The sequence below is a fragment of the Salvelinus alpinus genome, chromosome 2, assembly GCF_045679555.1.
Source record: "Salvelinus alpinus chromosome 2, SLU_Salpinus.1, whole genome shotgun sequence".
Classification (NCBI taxonomy): domain Eukaryota; kingdom Metazoa; phylum Chordata; class Actinopteri; order Salmoniformes; family Salmonidae; genus Salvelinus; species Salvelinus alpinus.
The window spans coordinates 119,767,957-119,787,391 of record NC_092087.1 but is presented as its reverse complement, the minus strand read 5'-3'; the positions used below and the strand labels follow the sequence as shown (position 1 = coordinate 119,787,391).

The 19,435-nt window shown below is 40.8% G+C and overlaps 2 protein-coding genes across 6 annotated transcripts; one reads left to right on the top strand and one right to left on the bottom strand.

Annotated features, from left to right (window-relative positions):
- Positions 1 to 406: 406 nt before the first annotated feature.
- LOC139568499 (lysozyme g-like) lies at positions 407 to 9,753 on the bottom strand. 3 transcript variants are annotated; one of them, XM_071390364.1, is made up of 4 exons: positions 9,684 to 9,753; positions 2,143 to 2,333; positions 1,880 to 2,018; positions 407 to 910 (listed from the first exon to the last, which is right to left on the bottom strand). In XM_071390364.1, the coding sequence occupies exons 2-4, from the start codon at positions 2,320 to 2,322 to the stop codon at positions 777 to 779; spliced, it is 453 nt and encodes a 150-aa protein (XP_071246465.1). In that variant the 5' UTR covers positions 2,323 to 2,333; positions 9,684 to 9,753; the 3' UTR covers positions 407 to 776. The 3 variants fall into 3 exon arrangements, with proteins under 3 accessions (XP_071246465.1, XP_071246466.1, XP_071246464.1); XM_071390365.1 differs by lacking the exon at positions 9,684 to 9,753 and adding an exon at positions 8,450 to 8,543; XM_071390363.1 differs by lacking the exon at positions 9,684 to 9,753 and adding an exon at positions 6,418 to 6,548.
- LOC139568498 (lysozyme g-like) lies at positions 6,723 to 18,738 on the top strand. Of its 3 annotated transcripts, none has more exons than XM_071390361.1 (8): positions 6,723 to 6,862; positions 13,949 to 14,067; positions 14,186 to 14,337; positions 16,413 to 16,502; positions 16,603 to 16,835; positions 17,413 to 17,563; positions 17,678 to 17,816; positions 18,324 to 18,738. In XM_071390361.1, exons 5-7 carry the CDS (start codon positions 16,632 to 16,634, stop codon positions 17,812 to 17,814), a joined length of 492 nt encoding a protein of 163 aa, XP_071246462.1. In that variant the 5' UTR covers positions 6,723 to 6,862; positions 13,949 to 14,067; positions 14,186 to 14,337; positions 16,413 to 16,502; positions 16,603 to 16,631; the 3' UTR covers positions 17,815 to 17,816; positions 18,324 to 18,738. The 3 variants fall into 3 exon arrangements, with proteins under 3 accessions (XP_071246462.1, XP_071246461.1, XP_071246463.1); XM_071390360.1 differs by having other exon boundaries at positions 14,186 to 16,265; XM_071390362.1 differs by having other exon boundaries at positions 17,678 to 18,738.
- The last annotated feature ends 697 nt before the right edge of the window (positions 18,739 to 19,435 follow it).

The following is a 19,435-nucleotide window of genomic DNA, read 5'->3' as shown; positions in this document are numbered from 1 at the left end:
TCAATATTATGAAAGTGTTCCTAATGTTTTGTTCACTCAGTGTATCTTTAGGTGTGATGATGTAATTGTCTATGTAAGGTTGTATTTCTTCTTTGAGTGGAAAACCTGTGTATTCATCTAAGTGATATTCTACAAGAATCAATGGGTATCCTAAATTTCATTCATTTGAATTATAAAAAAAATACTGTTTATTAATCACAGATTAAACTACATAAACATTGGAAATCAGCAATGTAATCACTCTACTTTTTGACAATTAATAAATGTTACCAAATTAAGAAAAAGTGAGTGTGTATTCTGTGAAATGTTATTTTGACAAGTCAATGTGTGATTCCGTGACATGACTGGGGTTGCTACCAGATTTCCGTCACACTAATACTTATTTCAACAGAGGTCAACAACAAAAGACTGTAATCATACGTTTAATTTTTAATGTTGTAGCTTGTCATGTTATTTCAATACATAGTGATGGTGCAAGACAATCGCAGGGAGCACAAATAGGTCAGAAACATTTCTCATTACATTGGAAAATCACATGAACTAGAACGTTATAAATCTGTGCTTCCCAACTTAAAGTTTGATGATGAGTTGACTCAAGTGTGTTACTGCTAGGCCAAAAGAAAAATGTGCACCATAGGACAAGGATTGGTAAAAACTGGATTAATGGATCATAATTAACTATTAAATATCAGCCTAAGTTTCGATGAAATAGTAGAGGATGTCATTTTCTTCACAATGGTCTTAATTGAAGACTTGAGGTAACCACTGAGTTGACTTTAATAATCATTGCTTTTGTAAAATTGAGCTCTGGCAAGAACATCCTTGGAGTAGTCCCCCCCAGTGGTCTTCTTGTCCACTTCGCTGTATGAGTGGACATTATCCAGCCCCTTATTGTAGGCTGCTAATCCTCCTGAAAAAACAAACACAACAGGCTGTAATGTAGTCATGTAATCTATGTAGTTGTATAATGCATAATAAAGGATGTATTAAATGTATGACTGATCATCTCTATCAAACTCTGAGCAGTTTCATTTGAGGACCCAAAAATTGACAGCTGTGCCATAAAGATTGCAAAATTGTTGAGAAGAGATTTGATGTACTGATTCCTTGGCACATGGTTTATGAACTGATACACAAAACGACGACAGATTCAAAACTTTGAATTTAAATTATTATACAAAATTCTTGCAACCAATAGAATGTTTTTCTGCGAAGAGACAATCGTTAGATCATTTGTTTTGGTACTTTCTATATGCATCTTGTTTTTGATCAAAGGTTCAGGAATGGCTGAAGAATTGCAACATTTCCGTGGAGCTAACGCTGCAAATAGCACTGCTGGGTGATTTGAAAAGTCATAGTCAAATCGATCAATAAAATAATAACACTTTTAGCAAAGGTTTTTATCTTTGGTTTACAATCTGTAGAGACTATGAGAATAGAAAGGTTCAGAACTTTTGTGAAACATCACAGCACAGTTGAAAAATATATATGGCAAATAGAAATCAAAACTGGATGGTCTTCAGAGATAGATAGGAGGGGTTGAGGGTAGCTGAAGGATGGGATTAAAAATAAACAAAAGATAACTATTGTAAAATACATTGTGTTCGTAAAATCTATAATGAATGTTTAAGCTGGAAGTAGAAGCCTAGGTGCTGTTTTCCATTAGTTTACTCCAACTGGGGGAGGGGTGGTGGGGTTAGGAGAAAATAATAAAGGAAATTTGGTTTAGAAAGGATATTATTTACAGATGATATTTTTACCCCCAAATTGGGATTGGAAATTATGCAGACAATTACAGTGATGGAAGCTACAATCTACCCCCCCCCCCCAACAAAAAAAAACTATTGGCAAGAAGGGCGGGTCAAATGGTAGGCTATACCTCTCAGCTGCTGCTCTTCGGTCCATGAAGGGAATTTTTTCTGGACCGATCCGATTATATCAACGAGAATCCCAGTTGCTTGACTCAGATGTTCCTCACTGTCCCATCTCCCCCGTGGACGGTGATAGTTTTTGTCAACCTAAAATAAATGAAATCAATAGAAATCTATGGACACCACTTACATTGTATTGTGAAATAGGAAACAGGCTCTCTTGTCTGCCAACAACAGTATAGCAAATGTACCTGCAAAACTGAGTGCCTACCTGCATGAGTCCAAATGCATTTCCATTGTCCCCCCAACCATTGTCCAGTCCTGCTCCTGTCCCAGCCCTGGTCTCTCGTGAGATGATACCAGCTATGACGGATGGCGCCACTCCATGGTTTCGCCCCACCCGCTTTATGATGGACTTATACTTGTTCATGTGTTTCAGTTCTTCTGCCATTTCGTGAGATCCTGTTATATAAATGGATGTTTGTATAAGAACTTGTTATATTTTAGTACTTGTAAGAGTTGCCAGAGACCACTTACAGCTTTATGAGGTACAAGTAGTATCAACCTTCATATCATAGGCTATAATCAAGACAATTCACGTGAGATTCAATTCAGAGTGCACAGACCTACACAAGACAAACCCAAGCTGAAGTGTATATTAGTATAAGCCCTGTAAGCTAGCAGTGATATTCATAAACACAAAATGTATAAAGATTTCTGGTAGGGGAGAGTGGGGTAAGTTAAGCCATTTTTTTTTACATTCAGCATCACTCTGTCAAGGGAAATATAGTAATCGTTCTATTAAATATATCTACATATATTTCAGGATGTTGTGTATCCCGGGTATGGGGTAAGTTGAGCTGAGGGACAGGGTAAGGTGTGCCACCTAAACATTTCTGTACTAAATGAAATATTACCACTACCTTTTTAACTCTTTATTTCCCAAACACAATTCAAAACAATCACAATAGCTTTTTTGTCTTTTAATCATTTGAATCACCTTTTAACGTAGGCCCAACAAACACTATGTGCTTTTGTTTTTACACTTTTAACACAGGCCAGGCCCCGTTGTTACCTCATATCCCAGCGATAATGCCTTGCATTATGCCTGGGAAGAAAACATTTCAATTTGCACAACTTACCACATGGCCATTGGCTCAATTTAACCCAAGGCAAACATTTTGACTATATTAGCCCACAAAACTACAAGGCTGCATTTATGCTAGGTTTAGAACCTCATATTGAAGCTTATCAGGATGTATAGAACAATCTTAAAATTATCTAATTTGGTTTAGATACAAGCATCATGAAATCTCTGACAAAATCATTTTTGGGGGTCCAACTTGCTTACCACTTTTTCCATATGGTTTCTTCCTTCCTAAATATTTGGTCAAATGATTCATTTTGTGTATGGTTTTCTAGAAACAAGAGTGGCTCAAATTACCCCACATATACATTTCAAATCAAATCTAATAACACATAATGACAAATCTAATAATATAAATATATGACAGGATATTTTAACTGGTGCACCAGTTTTTGTGAAATAGCTTTAACTATTAGTCAGACTTTAGAGTTGTATACTAAGAAGGACACCCATGTGCGACAGACATGTCACAAGGAAGTGGATGGCGTAATTTTTTAAACTTTTAAACTCAGACAAAACAGAGATGCTAGTTCTAGGTCCCAAGAAACATAGAGATATTCTGTTTGATCTGACAATTAATACTGATGGTTGTACAGTCATCTCAAATAAAACTGGACCTCGGCGTTAATCTGGACCCTGATCCCTCTTTTGACGAACATATCAAGAATATTTCAAGGACACATTTTTTCCATCTTCGTAACATTGCAAAAATCGGAAACTTTCTGTCCAAAAATTATGCAGAAAAATTGATCCATGCTTTTGTCACTTCTAGATTAGACTACTGCAATGCTCTAGAACCCCCCAAAATGGATCATATTTCTCCAGTGCTAGCCTCTCTACACTGGCTTCCTGTTAAGGCTAGGGCTGATTTCAAGATTTTACTGCTAACCAACAAAGCATTACATGGGCCTATCTTTCCAATTTGGTCCTGCCGTACATACCTACACGTACGCTACGGTCACAAGACGCAGGCCTCCTTACTGTCCCTAGAATTTCTAAGCAAACAGCTGGAGGCAGGGCTTTCTCCTATAGAGCTCAATTTTTATGGAATGGTCTGCCTACCCATGTGGGAGACGCAGACTCGGTCTCGACCTTTAAGTCTTTATTGAAGACTCATCTCTTCAGTTGGTCCTATGATTGAGTGTAGTCTGGCCCAGGGGTGTGAAGGTGAACGGATAGGGACTGGAGCGACGAACCGCCTTTGCTGTCTCTGCCTTGCCAGTTCCCCTCTCTCCACTGGGATTCTCTGCCTCTAACCCTATTCTGTGGGCTGAGTCACTGGCTTACTGGTGCTCTTCCATGCAGTCCCTAGGAGGGGTGCGTCACTTGAGTCACTGATGTGATCTTCCTGTCCGGGTTGGCGCCCCCCTCGGGTTCGTGCCGTGGGGGATATCTTCGTGGGCTATACTCGGCCTTGTCTCAGGGTAGTAGGTTGCTGGTTGAAGATATCCCTCTAGTTGGTGTAGGGGCTGTGCTTTGGCAAAGTGGGTGGGGTTATATCCTGCCTGTTTGGCCCTGTCCGGGGGTATCGTCGGACAGGGCCACAGTGTCTCCCGACCCCTCCTGTCTCAGCCTCCAGTATTTATGCTGCAATAGTTTGTGTCGGAGGGGCTAGGGTCAGTCTGTTATATCTGGAGTATTTCTCCTGTCTCATCCAGTGTCCTGTGTGAATTTAAGTATGCTCCCTCTAATTCTCTCTCTCTCTGAGGACCTGAGCCCCAGGACCATGCCTCAGGACTACCTGGCCTGATGACTCCTTGCTGTCCCCAGTCCACCTGATCATGCTGCTGCGCCAGTTTCAAGTGTTCTGCCTGCGGCTATGGAACCCTGACCTGTTCACTGGACGTGCTACCTTGTCCCGGACCTGCTGTTTTGGACTCTCTCTACCGCACCTGCTGTCTCTAACTCTGAATAATCGGCTATGAAAAGCCAACTGACATTTACTCCTGAGGTGCTGACCTGTTGCACCCTCTACAACCACTGATTATTATTATTATTATTATTATTAGACCCTGCTGGCCATCTATGAACGTTTGAACATCTTGGCCATGTTCTGTTATAATCTCCATCCGGCACAGCCAGAAGAGGACTGGCCACCCCTCAGAGCATGGTTCCTCTCTAGGTTTCCTTCTAGGTTCTGGCCTTTCTAGGGAGTTTTTCCTTGCCGAGTGCTTCTACATCTGCATTGCTTGCTGTTTTAGGCTGGGTTTCTGTACAGCACTTTGTAACATTGGCTGATGTAACAAGGGCTTTATAAATACATTTGATTGACTCTAGCTAGATTTTCATGCAACTATTCTAAAATCCGCTAAAATGCACATTTTCCTACCAGTTGTGTGTCTCCTCCAAATGGACTTGTTGCTGCAATATATACCTTTTTGGGTGGACTGACCAAATTCACATAGAAATGTTAGTTATAGATCTGTCATTTTCATTGAAAGCAAGACTAAGAAGCAGTCTGTTCTATGTGCACTATTTCTATGCCATATTTTAAATTTCGTTTTTGCCTTTTTTTACTTTCAGTTTTGTACACCAGCTTCATACCGCTGAAAGTACAATATTTTTCGTTATGGAAAATATGTCAGGGTTTATATGGTACAATGGTTCTCTACACAATGGCTGCTTGTTTTGTCACAAACTGAAATTAGGCAAACTATTAGAAGTCAATCCAACCAGCGATTTCTGCATATTACACCTTTAGTTTTCACGTACCTAATAAAAATCGAAAGTTCAATGTTTCCATCGCATTTTCAACTCTACCGATAGTTTTGTCACAACTGTTGCGTTAAATAGCAAATGTTCCTGCCCCCACTGTTTTTGGCTCGTGCGCGCTTGCCAACGTCTCACAGATACAATGCGGATAGGCTGTGCAGGTATGCTACATTGAGATTATTGTGAAGAGCAAGAATGTTTTTATTTGTCAAACACAGTCAAGCATTGATCATCATGTCACTAGAATAAGACCATTGATATTTATTGTAAAGGAGCATCAAGCTCATCACTGTGCACTCAGTAGACTCCACAAGCCCAGGTAGTGGTCCAGTTCATCACCATTTATTTCATCTGTAGCCAAATACAGTCAACTGCATGGTTTCCCGAGTCGTAGTGACTCCCTATGATGGTTATTATATCAATATTTGCGCATTAAGGCATTTCCACTACCATTTCTCGCATTATTTCACCAACACAAAAAGATCCCACCAAGTCGAACAAACAAATGATCTGTCTGCGTTTGTAAACATTTTACCGGAACTTGCTCCTTCCTTTACAGCTGTCGTGATTATTTAAAAAAAAATACAGTATGATTTTACTCTCATAAAAACTGTGGATTGAAACGTGGTTAGTGGATGCAACCGAATTGCACCATTTTGCCTCTGTTTTCAAAAGATAAAAGCTTACCCATGTTGATGTTTTGATTCTTGAAACTGGAGATTCCTCAAAATGTATAAACTAAAACTCAAGTGCTTGTGTTAATAACATTTAGACTACGTTACCCAGCAGGCTATGCGGGCGCTGGTTAAAGAATGCCTTGCATGGCTAAACATGGAGTTTTCTAGCTGAAGTATATGTTCATTAAAAAGTAGTTAAACCTACGCCCCAATTTGTCATTATAAGGAACAAACATAACATGGTGTCAGATTGGTAGTCGCTATGACGACAGAGAAAAGAAAGGAGTAACTCTGCAAATGTCCGCGACGAAAATATAACATTCTACCACAAGTCAAGTGACGTGAGTAGTCGAAGACGCTAGCTTGCAAGAGCGAGGACAACGAGCCGCAGCAGCGAGAGTGACAGCAGCGAGAGCGAGGCTGCATTGGAATCTGTTGATGAGCAACATACTGAAGTAAGAGAAATTGACACTGTTCCTGTCCTCCGTCATGGATAGCCTTAGTCCTCCTACTCCTACGCAGTTAACAGGCAATTTAGCTGACAATTGGAAACGTTTCAAGCAGAGATTCAATATCTACCTAGCAGCTAGTGGTGCAGGGGGAGATGACAAATTGAAAGCTTCCATTTTTCTGCATGTTATTGGAGAGGGTGCATTGGACATTTACAATAGCTTTCAGCTAGATGAGGCAAACTTGACATTGACTGTGCTAATGGCTAAATTTGAGGAGTACTTTGTACCGAGCCAGAACGTCACGTTTGAGAGATACAAGTTTTTCTCATGATCAGAAACAGGGAGTCAGTTTTGACCAGTATTTGGCTGAGCTGAACACACTGAGTAAAACGTGTGAATTTGAAAATCTGAAAGACTCACTAGTGAAGGACAAGAGTCTGTGGCATACTGGATAATGGACTCCAGGAGAGATTGCTGCGTGAGCAAGATTTAACTTTGGATAAAGCAGTGAATGTGTCGAGCAGCTGAAACCACCAGAGCACAAGCTAAAGAGCTGTGCAGGGATGAGACGTCAGTGTATGCAATAAAAAGAGCACAACACACAACGCCTTACAAAACAAAAACAAGCAAAAGACAGAAATCAAAACACTACATGTGGATTTATCCACAAGCCAAAAAAATGCCCTGCATATGGCAAATCATGTAACTGTGGGAAAAATAATCATTTCTCAAAATGCTGCAAAGCTGAGGCTACAAAGAAAAAGGTTCAGTCGAGGAGATGGAAGAATTCTTTGTTGATTCTGTGGAAATATGCAATGCAGTAAATGCTGAATGGATTGTGCCATTGACTGAATGAAACTATACCATTCAAGCTTGATACTGGAGCACAGGTAAACCTGTTATCGCTGGATGACTACAAAACACTGATGGTGAAGAGCAAAACACACCCGGTGAAAATTAAGGTTACTGGTTATACTGGGGAGAACATACCAGTCAAAGGTAGCTGCATAGTAACTTTACAGCATAAAGGAAAACAGTTCAGAGCACAGCTGCTGATTGTGGAAAATAGTGTACAGCCTATTCTAGGAATCAATGCATGTGAAAAGCTCAATTTGTTGAAAAGAGTGTATGTAGTGACATCAGACTGAAAATGACCAAGAATCACTACTGGCTGAGTATGAGGATGTGTTTGAGGGTCTTGGATGTTTACCAGGAGAACACAAAATATGTACTGATGACAAAATTACTTCAGTTGTGCATGCAGAAAAGTTCCATTTGCACTGAGGAAAAAGCTCAAAGAGGAACTCGGACGCATCTAAAAGATGGACGTCATCACAAAAATGGATGAACCTACAGACTGGGTAAGCTCACTGGTTATTGTGGTGAAAAAGAACGGCGATCTCAGGATATGTCTAGACCCGAGAGATCTCAACAAAGCAATCAAGAGAGAGCATTTCAAGTTGCCAACCAGAGAAGAGATAATGTTGCAGTTTGCTGGAGCAAAGTGGTTCAGTAAGCTTGATGCCTAATCAGGATTCTGGCAAATGAAGCTAGATGATGCAAGCGCAAGGCTATGCACATTCAACACACCTGAGGGCAGGTACAGATTTCTTCGTCTACCATATGGGATTCTCTCAGCGCCAGAGGTCTACCACAAGACCATCCACATGATCTTCGAGCACATTCCAGGAGTGGAGACTATGATGATGACATCATCATCTAGGGGTCCACAAAAGAAGAACACGATGCGAGAGTGAGACAAGTGCTGGACCTGACACGTTTGGTTTTAGGTTGACTTTCCAAGGACAAATGCGAGTTTGGTGTGAAAACACTTACATTCGTTGGAGATGTACAGATGTACAGATGTTTCAGAGGACGGAGTCAAACCAGACCCGAGGAAAACAGCCATCAACAACATGGAGCGCCCGAAGAACAAGGACGATGTGAGACGCTTCTTGGGCATGATCACCTACCTTGCAAAATTCATACCTCAACTGTCAGCACAGTCCGCTCCACTCAGATGTCTTCTGGAACAGAAAAATGAATGGGAATGGTCCCATGAACAGGAGAACTGCTTCAAAAACCTAAAGACAATCACTGAAGAGCCAGTGGTAAGGTTCTATGATCCAAAGAAAAGCACAATGATTTCTGCAGATGCATCACAGTTTGGCCTGGGAGCAGTTCTTCTGCAACAGCATGACGACACATGGCAACCCGTCGCTTATGCATCCAGAGCCTTGACAGGTGCAGAGACAAGGTATGCACAAATAGAGAAACTACTGGCGAGCACATACACTTGTGAAAGGTTTCACCAATACGTCTACGAACGAGACTTCGAAGTAGAAACCGACCACAAACCATTGGTGTCAATCATGTCTAAGCCACTGAATCATTGTCCAATGAGAATCCAGAGAATGTTGATAAAACTGTGTTACGAATCCCTTTGGCCCGACAGTCTAGGGGGGGATGGTAATGGGACCCGTAACATAACTCATGCAAATTATAGTAGTGACAAAGAGTGAAAACGAAATAACGACAACTAAGATCTACCGTCAAACACTCAAGGTTTATTTATAAACACACGGTAATGGGGGGAGCAGGAAAAGGGGCTGAGCTGGACCCAAGGAATGAAACAATAATCCAAAAACACCCCTAAACTAGACTATTCCAACAACTAACCAATAAATACAGGGGGTGGTCCGCCCAGTTTTAACTAGTGTTTTTAACAACGTTTACCTACGGGTAGTGTATGCCCAAGGGCGACTTGTCTGGTTACCCCCTTTTCCCACCATCAATCAAACACCATAACCAAAACAATACTCACAGGTGGGGACAAAGTGACATGTAGATGCAAAACAAACAAGAGATCTACAGAGCATTGACAGAGAGATTGAGCTCCTGAGAAAACAACTGACAGGGTTTTTAAACCAAGGGAAAGGAACTGTGATTGGGTAAGGGAAAAGGAGCAGGTGTCTTCTGATTAGCGACTGATTGATGACTGATTGGGGAATGATGATTGTCACCTGTGAGTAGGGGAGAAGGAGAGAAAAGATACACACAGAATATTTGTATCCGTAACACTCCCACCCTTAAAAGAGCAACCCTAGGGGGGATTGCGAACACAGTATTTACAACACATACAAACATCATTATTCTCACACACGAGACAAAGCATCTGCCAACACATTCTCAGAACCTTTTTTATGCCGTATCTCCAAATTATAATTCTGTACAATAAGTGCCCAACGCATAAGGCGCTGGTTCTGGTTGTACATACGGTGGAGAAACACTAAGGGGTTGTGGTCAGTATATACAATCACTGGTAGGGCACTGGAACCAATGTACACCTCAAAGTATTGCAGAGCCAACAACAAAGCAAGAGCTTCTTGTTCTATTGTGGCATAGTTTGTTTGACATTTATTAAATTTACGTGAAAAATAACAAACGGGATGATCCACTCCACTCTTGTCCTGCTGCAGTAGAACAGCACCAGCACCTCTGGCACTAGCATCTACCTCAAGTTTAAACGGTTTCTCAAAATCCGGAGCAGCAAGTACAGGGATATTACATAAGAGTGCTTTAGCAGTGTCAAAGCCTATCTTACAATCAGGAGACCACACAAATGATTTAGCCGGACTGAGCAAATCGGTCAATGGAGCCACTACCGCAGAGAAATTTTGACAGAAACTACGGTAGTAGCCAACCATCCCTAAAAAGCGGCGTAGCTCTCGTCTGGTGGTAGGTGCAGGGAATGCAGTTATAGCCAAGACCTTGGCATCAACAGGGCGCACCTGTCCATGGCCGACCTCCTTGCCAAGATAGGTAACAGTAGCCTTCCCAAACTCGCACTTTGCCAAGTTCAGGGTTAGCGAAGCAGTTGCCAACCGTTCACATACTACCCTTAGAGAGTCAACATGATTTGACCACTCAGACGAATAAATCACCAGATCATCCAGATAAGCACTACAATTGGGTACTCCAGCTAATACGGCGTTAACCAGTCGTTGGAAAGTGGCTGGTGCATTTCGCATCCCAAAAGCCATGACTGAGTACTGTAGGAAGTTGTCTGGGGTTACAAAGGCAGAAATCTCCGAAGCACGTGAAGTTAACGGAACCTGCCAGTAACCTTTTAAGAGGTCCAACTTAGTTACATACTTAGCAGCACCAATAGTGTCGATACAGTCGTCCAGTCTGGGTAACGGGAACGAATCTGGCATTGTGACAGAATTAACCTTTCGATAATCCGTACATAACCTGGACGTACCATCAGGTTTAGGAACCAGAATGCAAGGAGAACTCCAAGGGCTTGAACTTGGCGTAGCCAGGTCATTCTCCAACAAATCTCACCTCATCCCTCATTATCTTCCTCTTGGAAGCGTTGATACGATATGGGGGTTGCTTGATAGGTGTAGCATTTCCAACATTAATGTCATGTTCCAACACGTTTGTGCGAGTAGGAATGTCATTAAAGAGACATGGAAAACCGTGTAGTAACCTCACAACATCGTCGGCCTGTCCGTTCGTTAAATGAACCAGACCTGACTGGATAGACAGCAGCATTTCTGAGTTGGGCAATCTAACGCACTGCTGCGGAGTATTGCGCAACTCTAATCCATCTCCCTCACCATCATCAATATGACAGTCCACTATCATAGCAGTAGAAGCAGAGGAGACAGCAGTACCTTCCTCTGTTTTTGAACTATCCATCTGGGTGATGGGTCGGGTGTGGTATGCTTTCAACATGTTAATGTGGCACACACGAGATTGGTGTTTTCTATCAGGCGTTTGAAGCACATAATCAGTTTCACTTAATTTCTTCTCAATGAAGTAAGGACCAGAGAAACGAGCTGACAGTGAAGATCCTGGAACAGGCAATAACACCAGTACTTGGTCACCTGGCTGTAGTGGACGAGAAACAGCCTCTAAATCAAAGTGTCTTTTCATGCTCCTTTGGGAGGAAGACAGATCTTCCTTTGCATTAGCACAGGCTTGGTGTAGGCGCTCACGAAAGCGACTAACGTAGTCCAACACATTCTCATCTCCTGTACACAACTCTTGGGACAAAAACTGTTCAAGAACTTTCACTGGTCCTCTCACTGTGTGACCAAACACTAGTTCAGCCGGGCTGAAACCTAGGGACTCCTGTACAGTTTCACGAGCAGCAAACAAAACTAGAGGAACTCCCTCATCACAATCTTTCTCAGATTCCAAACAATATTTACGTAGCATAGACTTCAATGTCTGATGCCAACGTTCAAGCGCACCCTGAGACTCTGGGTGATAGGCGCTTGACACACGGTGCGTAATTGATAAGGATTTTAACACCTGCTTGAAGAGCTTGGATAGGAAATTGGTACCTTGATCACTTTGTACCACCATAGGTAATCCGAATGTAAGCATAAGCATACTGCTAAAGCAACACTTGAGTGGTTTAAGGGGAAACATTTAAATGTCTTGAATGGCCGAGTCAAAGCCCAGACCGCAATCCAATTGAGGATCTGTAGTATGACTTAAAGATTGCTGTACACCAGTGGAACCCAAGGAGCTGAAGGATCTGGAGCAGTTTTGCTATCCCAGTGGGTAGATGTGCCAAGCTTATAGAGACATACCCCAAGAGACTTGCAGCTGTAATTGCTGCAGAAGGTGGCTCTACAAAGTATTGACTTTGGGTGGTGAATAGTTATGCACACTCAAGTTTTCATTTTTTTGTCTTATTTCTTGTTTGTTTCACAAGAAACAATATTTTGCATCTTCAAAGTGTAGGCATGTTGTGTAAATCAAATGATTCAAACCCCCCCAAAATCAATTTTAATTCCAGGTTGTAAGGCAACAAAATAGGAAAAATGCCAAGGGGTGGGGAATACTTTCGCAAGCCACTGTAGTATACAATTGGATGACGTAGTAGACAAAAAACGGGGAACACTTTTGGCTCGTGAGCACTACTTTCAAAACTACTGGCGAAAATCATCCAAAAGTTAGACAGTGCATCATTGCATAGGCTAAACACATTCTAATCTAAACTTTAACTGCTGCCTCATTTTAAAGGAACAATATAGGCTAGCCCACGGCCAGAAGAAACTAGATGTCATTGTTTTATATAGCCCTTTATATACCTGGCACTAACATTCGTTCTGATCTTGTCCACATTCACATTGTGCCCACATTTAGACAGGTGTGAACGATTAAAAGACCCGTTGTGAACTGATCGTGATCAGATCTACCTGACCAGCTCCAGAGGTGGTCCGCGACACATTGTTTCTGGATATCTTACAAGTGAAAATAGATCTGGATGGTCAAACCATTTAAATCATAACTATACCGCCTTCTAAAATCATTGACTCGAGGCATCAATTATTGAGAAAAAAAAGTCATTATTTTGAAACAATATCTTTCAAATAATTGGAATGCTTGAAGGGATCTCACGCACAGATAGAGACGCTAGCACTTATAGCACGCCAGCACTTAGGGCGCACCGATTGGTGTCACCTTGTTAGTCACATGTGTTACACGTGTGCTGGCTTATCCATCTCGTTAGTTGGAAGGTGTTTCACGTGTGCTGGCCCAAGTGATATTTATGAGTGGCTGGCCCAGTGCTCCAGTGGCTTCAGAGATGTGGAAGGTCAACACCTTTAGTTGGCTCCCCCGATTTGATTTCTAGGAAATTCTTCCCTGATTTTTGTTTTACTGAACTTTTTGGGGGTATTGCTTCCTGCCTTTAAGTTTGGTGTGGGTTTTTCTTTTGTTTGCCTCATATTTGACAAATTTAGTGGGCACTCATGGTGGGTGTCTTTTAGGTCCCAGTTGTTGTTGCTGGTCATCTTTCAGTGGACAACACCATGAGTGTCTTTCAGAACCCCTCCTAAAACCCCACCTGTTTCGTTTTATTTGTTGTCAGTGACTCTTTATTAGTTCCCCCTTCTGTTTGAGCTAAAAACATTTTTGGTTGTCTTGCTGGGGAACGTAACAATGAGCTTGATATGCTTTCTAATAGATAATTAACCCAGTGTGGTGAACTTTAAACACCATACGATACCCATATTATGCCATCTTAAAATATGGGTTCAAATAATTGTTTATTCTATATTACAGTGTAACTTGAGCAAGTTGAAGAAGATGAGATGAGAGGAAGATGTACACCATTGAAGCCAACGAACAGAAGAGGAGCAGAAGAGACTCCAACCTGACTGCTGAAAGAGAAAACCAACGTGGTGAGGAGAGGACACACACACCAATTCTCTGTAGCCTCTTGCATGGTGTTCGTTTCAATACTTCTCCCTGGAACTGTCCCTAAGATTAACCTCTCTTGTCTCTCTATTTCCCTTACAGGTTTCCTAGGGGAACTATGAAGCGCAAACACAAGAGAGAGGCATCAGGCAGATGACATGAGAAAAGAGAGTGAGGGGATTAGGTGTTGCCCAGCGACTGAAGACACGCCTCCAAACCAGCCCCCTGCACTCCTGATCTGAGGACACCCACATGTTAGTTATTTCTTTATTGTTTAGTTTGTATAGTGTAGCAGAGTTCTTAAGCTATCTAGAATAGTATCATGTTGGGGGTTAAGACAATGAGATGATTCTGTAAGGTCATTTTCAGAAAGTATCCCACTTTGTCAATACTCACCCTAGTTAAAAGGGAAAAATATCCTTCACATATTCTGTCAGTTTATCTGTCTACTCTGTCATCTTGTGGATGTAGATTATCGTGTTATACGTAGATTAATAGGTGATCATTTGAAAAGGTGGAATTATACTGAACAAAAATGTACTACGCAACATGCAACAATTTCAAAGACTTTACAGAGTTACAGTTCATATAAGGAAATCAGTCAATTGAAATAAATTCATTAGGCCCTAATCTATTGATTTCAAATGACTGGGAATATAGATATGCATCTGTTGGTCACAGATACCTAAATAAAAGGTAGGAGCGTGGATCAGAAAACCAGTCGGTATCTGGTGTGACCACCATTTGCCTCATGCAGCGCAACACATCTCCTTCGCATAGAGTTGATCAGGCTGTTGATTGTGGCCTGTGGAATGTTGTCCCACTCCTCTTTAACGGCTGTGTGAAGTTGCTGTATATTGGCGGGAACTGGAATATGCTGTCGTACATGTCGATCCAGAGCATCCCAAACATGTAAAATGGGTGACATGTCTGGTGAGTATGCAGGCTATTGAAGAACTGGGAAATGTTCAGCTATCAGGAATTGTGTACAGATCCTGGTGACATGAGGCCGTGCATTATCATGCTGAAACATGAGGTGATGGCGGCGGATGAATTTTACGACAATGGGCCTCAGGATCTTGACATGGTATCTCTGTGCATTAAAATTGCCCACACGTCGCCATACACGTGGTCTGCGGTTGTGTGGCCAGTTGGACATACTGCTAAATTCTCAAAAACGATGTTTGAGTGCGGCTTATGGTAGTGAAATTAACATTAAATTCTCTGGCAACAGCTCTTGTGGACATTCCTGCAGTCAGCATGCCAATTGCACACTCCCTTCAAACTTGAGACATCTGTGGCATTGTGTTGTGTAACAAAACTTCACATTTTAGAGTGGCCTTTTATATTCCCCAGCACAAGGCACACCTGTGTAATGATCATGCTGTTTAATCAGCTTCTTGATATGCCACACCTGTCAGGTGGATGGATTATCTTGGCAAAGGAGAAATGCTCACTAACAAGGATGTAAACCAACATTTGAGAGAAATCAGCTTTTGGTGCGTATGGAAAATGTCTTGGATCTTTTAACACTTTACATGTTCCATTTATATTTTTGTTCAGTGTAGGTACATGGCCTATTACGTACCTCACAAACCCAGTGTACTTGACTTCGATAATAAAAGATATTCCCAGTTCCAAACAAAACCCTAGTGTAGATACTGTCAACTCCAAAATGATTGGCACCCTTGACAAAGAAGAGCAAAAAAGACAATACAATCATACAAATACTGAGCTATATTGGATGGATGTGCTATATTGTATTATATTATTATATAGAGAAAGAGATTTTGTTTAATCAGTTATTATTTTATCTATGAAAAAGATATGGAGCAAGGCACGAAAATGAAATAAACGATATTGTATAATTGGGATTATGGAATATTGAATAAGTGGGCTTCAAAGTGTTTACTTGAAATGATTTGTAGCTATCGTCTCTATCTGTGTGTGAGAGTGCATTCGACTCAGTTTCCCTATCAGAAATACTTAATACCGTAAAGTGTTGTGTATTCGTGCATAACAAATCAGGCGGAAACTGGCTTGACCATTTTGAGAGTGTCAGTTCAGTTATCAAATGGTCACATTTGTGCAGCAGGTTTTTTCAAAAGCTCCCAGCTCGGCTCAGTTTAACATTTTGAGGATCCTCCAATTTCAAGAATTTTAAGAGAAAACATCAACATGGGTGAGCTTTATGTTTTTTCAAATAGTGGACTTGTGTTTAGTAGTTGGAAAAGATTTAGTAAATAAAATATTTGTTGTATTTTCGCATAGGCCTATTAACCTACAACAGGACAGTTAACCTTAGCTTGTGTTTGTCTTGTTGAGATAGGAATCTTTGGGTCAAAGTATGGAGACATTATGAAAGTTTAAACTACTGGTGCCTCTAAGAAGACAGCAGATGCTGACGGACATGCTAGAGGTATGTGGTCTATGAAACTAACAGAACCTACATAATCAATACTAATCCATACATCCATCTCATTCACAAAAAGACTGAAAACACATTTACTTTACAACAGGTTATAGCGGGGTGAGTGCATCTGAGAGAATGGCAGAGTATGACAAGGATGACATAGAGGGGTACATTGACATCATCAGAGAGGTGGGGAAAGAGAATGACATAGCCCCAGCTCTCATCTGTGGCATCATCTCAAGAGAGACCAGAGGTGGGAGAGCAATATGTGAACCGTCCCCACCAATCGTCCCAGAAAAAGGCTGGGGGGACTATGGAAAAGGCTTTGGGCTAATGCAGGTAGGCACTCAGATTATGTGTAACTATTCATCGCTTGTGGAGTGATCATGCATCTAATTTCTTTCAGGGACACTGATGGAAAAATAATTCAATATCTTTGGTGCTGCCAAAAAACATAATATATACGCAAACTGTTTCGACTTGGACTCATACAGTACGCTTTAGTAGCCTTGCACGATGGGGGCCAGACAGCATATTTCCTGTGTCTGTAGCATGAGAGAGGTTGATGTAAAAGTACAACCCCTGAACAGGATGCTAGTTTATCACATGGTCTTACCCCCAATCTATCTCCTTAATGTTGCGTGCCAAGCAGAGAGACATTTTTACAATCTTTAGTATGACTCAACCGGGGACCTTCCAATCTCAGGGTAGAAACTCTAACCACAAGGCGACTGAGTTGGTATCTGGATTTGTGAAGGAGGCTATAAATGGAGTTTATACAAATTAACTTTAAAAAGCCATTGAACCTATTTCTATTTCCATGACCTTTTATTGTTTGATGCTGAAATGACATGTTTGAATGGCATTACAACAGAAGTGAAGTACTGTCCATTGATTTCCATAATATATTTCCTAGGTTGATGTTGACCCAAATGGTGGCAACCACAAGAGAAAGGGTGAATGGGACAGTAAGGAACATCTTGAACAAGCCACTGGGATTCTAATTTATTTCATCGAACAAATCAAAGACAAGTTTCCTGAATGTACCAAGGAGCAGCAGCTTAAAGGTACAACGTTTGCTAGTTGATAGATACTTGTTGGGTGGGGGGAATACAATGGCAAACAAAACGAAATCAACTGCACGGCCGGTTGGTAATCCGGCCATGATTGTTACTTTTCAGGGGGAATAGCTGCCTACAACCAGGGGGATGGAGCGATCTATTCGCTATGTGAGGAAGTGGATGAGAACACCACTGGAAAGGACTATTCCAATGACGTTGTTGCCAGGGCTCAATGGTATCACACCAATTTGGTCTGAGGGTAAATAAACCAGAACATTACATTGTGTGGTTCAGTTTTATCCAAAATATTCTCAAGTAGTTGAGTCATTCAATCATTCTGATGTGTTAGCATTGCAATTCAGCAAGAGACATACACATTTGGCAAAAACCTTTAGTTATAAAAAATATACACAGTTAAAGGGGCAATCTGCAGTTGCTATATCATGTTAGGTCAGTCCTTGCAAATCAAATCAAATGTTATTGGTCACATACACATATTTAGCAGATGTTATTGCGGGTGTAATGAAAAGCTTGTGCATCCATAGCTCTGTCTAGGAATTTAGTGGTTACATTTCCCCAGCCCCATCCCTCAGCTTTTTGCCTAAACAGTGCTGGTGAGAACGCTTTGTTATTGTTTCAACTAATGATTGCCCCTTTAAAGTAGGCTAACTGTAATCAATACTACAAACGCTCAATACTACAAACTCTGGTGATTGATTTATAAAACTGCGTAGATAATAGCTAAATCCTTCTTCTTCTTCCTCAGTTCATATCATACATTTTGAAAGAGATAGTAGCTTTTGGACTCCTTATCATTGACCAGCATCCAGACCATTGGAATGACAGAGGATCCGATCGGTTACATTGTGTAGTTCAACTCTTTTCAAACTTCCTCAGGTGTTGGACCATTCAGTAACTTGCTATGATGATTAATGATACGTTCACAATATGTTATACACAATGTAATATGAAGATTTAGTTTGATGTATTTGTCTGACATTGTAGTTGCTACGTTTTTTTTTCTTTCTAGTTCAGTAGTCTGGTTTTTCCAATCAACATGAAGATCAATGTAATGAGGAATGTGTAAGGGTTTACATTGTGTTAAAAACATGTATTATAATGTTATGTTTGAGTCATAAGAGGCAGGCAGGCATCAGGCAATAAAGACTCATGTAACAAAACTTTTTGGAAGTTTCTTTTCTTTATTTATTCGATTTTTAAGTGTTAAAAAAACATTTTTAATATTCTGAGGTATTCACAATGTAATGGCATTTATTCTGTTTGAAATATTGAGGAAATGAGACAGGGAAATGAAAGACAACAAAAAGCAGAGTGAGACAGTAGCTGTGTAGATTGATACAACTGTCAGAACAAACCCTTTGAGTCATTCATACATGCATACAAAAAGCCTTGGAATTGAAATAGCCATGGAAAACGTACACAATTTCCCCCTTGTAATAAAGCAAGTCATGCAATAATGTGTTTAGAAACCCTAGAGAACAAGCAAATGATTCTCTACCAAAACATTTTAAAACAGGGGTTCACTTTCAACTACTTACTATTTTTTAGCTACTTTGTAACTACTTAGCATGTTAGCTAACCATGCCTCTAACCCTAACCTTAACCCTTTTAGCTAGCCCTACCCCTAACCCTTTTAGCTAACCCTTCTTAACCCTAACCCTTTTAGCTAATCTTTCTCTTAACCCTAACCCTAGCCTAGCTAACGTTAGCCAGCTAGTAAGAATTCGTAACATATATGTTTTCCAATTGTAACATATTGTACGTTTTGCGAATTCGTAACATATAATACGAATTGTAATTCATAACATACGAAACGTAACATAGCATACTAAATGGGGACATACATAAATTAATACA

Bases quoted from the DNA above. Each gene is read 5' to 3' on its own strand.
- LOC139568498 (XM_071390361.1), top strand. From the start codon at position 16,632: ATGGCAGAGTATGACAAGGATGACATAGAGGGGTACATTGACATCATC. The intron at 16,836-17,412 runs GTAGGCACTCAG...TATATTTCCTAG, and splicing joins AAGGCTTTGGGCTAATGCAG to GTTGATGTTGACCCAAATGG. The intron at 17,564-17,677 runs GTACAACGTTTG...GTTACTTTTCAG, and splicing joins CAAGGAGCAGCAGCTTAAAG to GGGGAATAGCTGCCTACAAC.
- LOC139568499 (XM_071390363.1), bottom strand. The intron at 2,019-2,142 runs GTAGGCACTCAG...CATTTATTTTAG, and splicing joins ATGCATTTGGACTCATGCAG to GTTGACAAAAACTATCACCG. The intron at 911-1,879 runs GTATAGCCTACC...TTGTTTTTTCAG, and splicing joins CGAAGAGCAGCAGCTGAGAG to GAGGATTAGCAGCCTACAAT.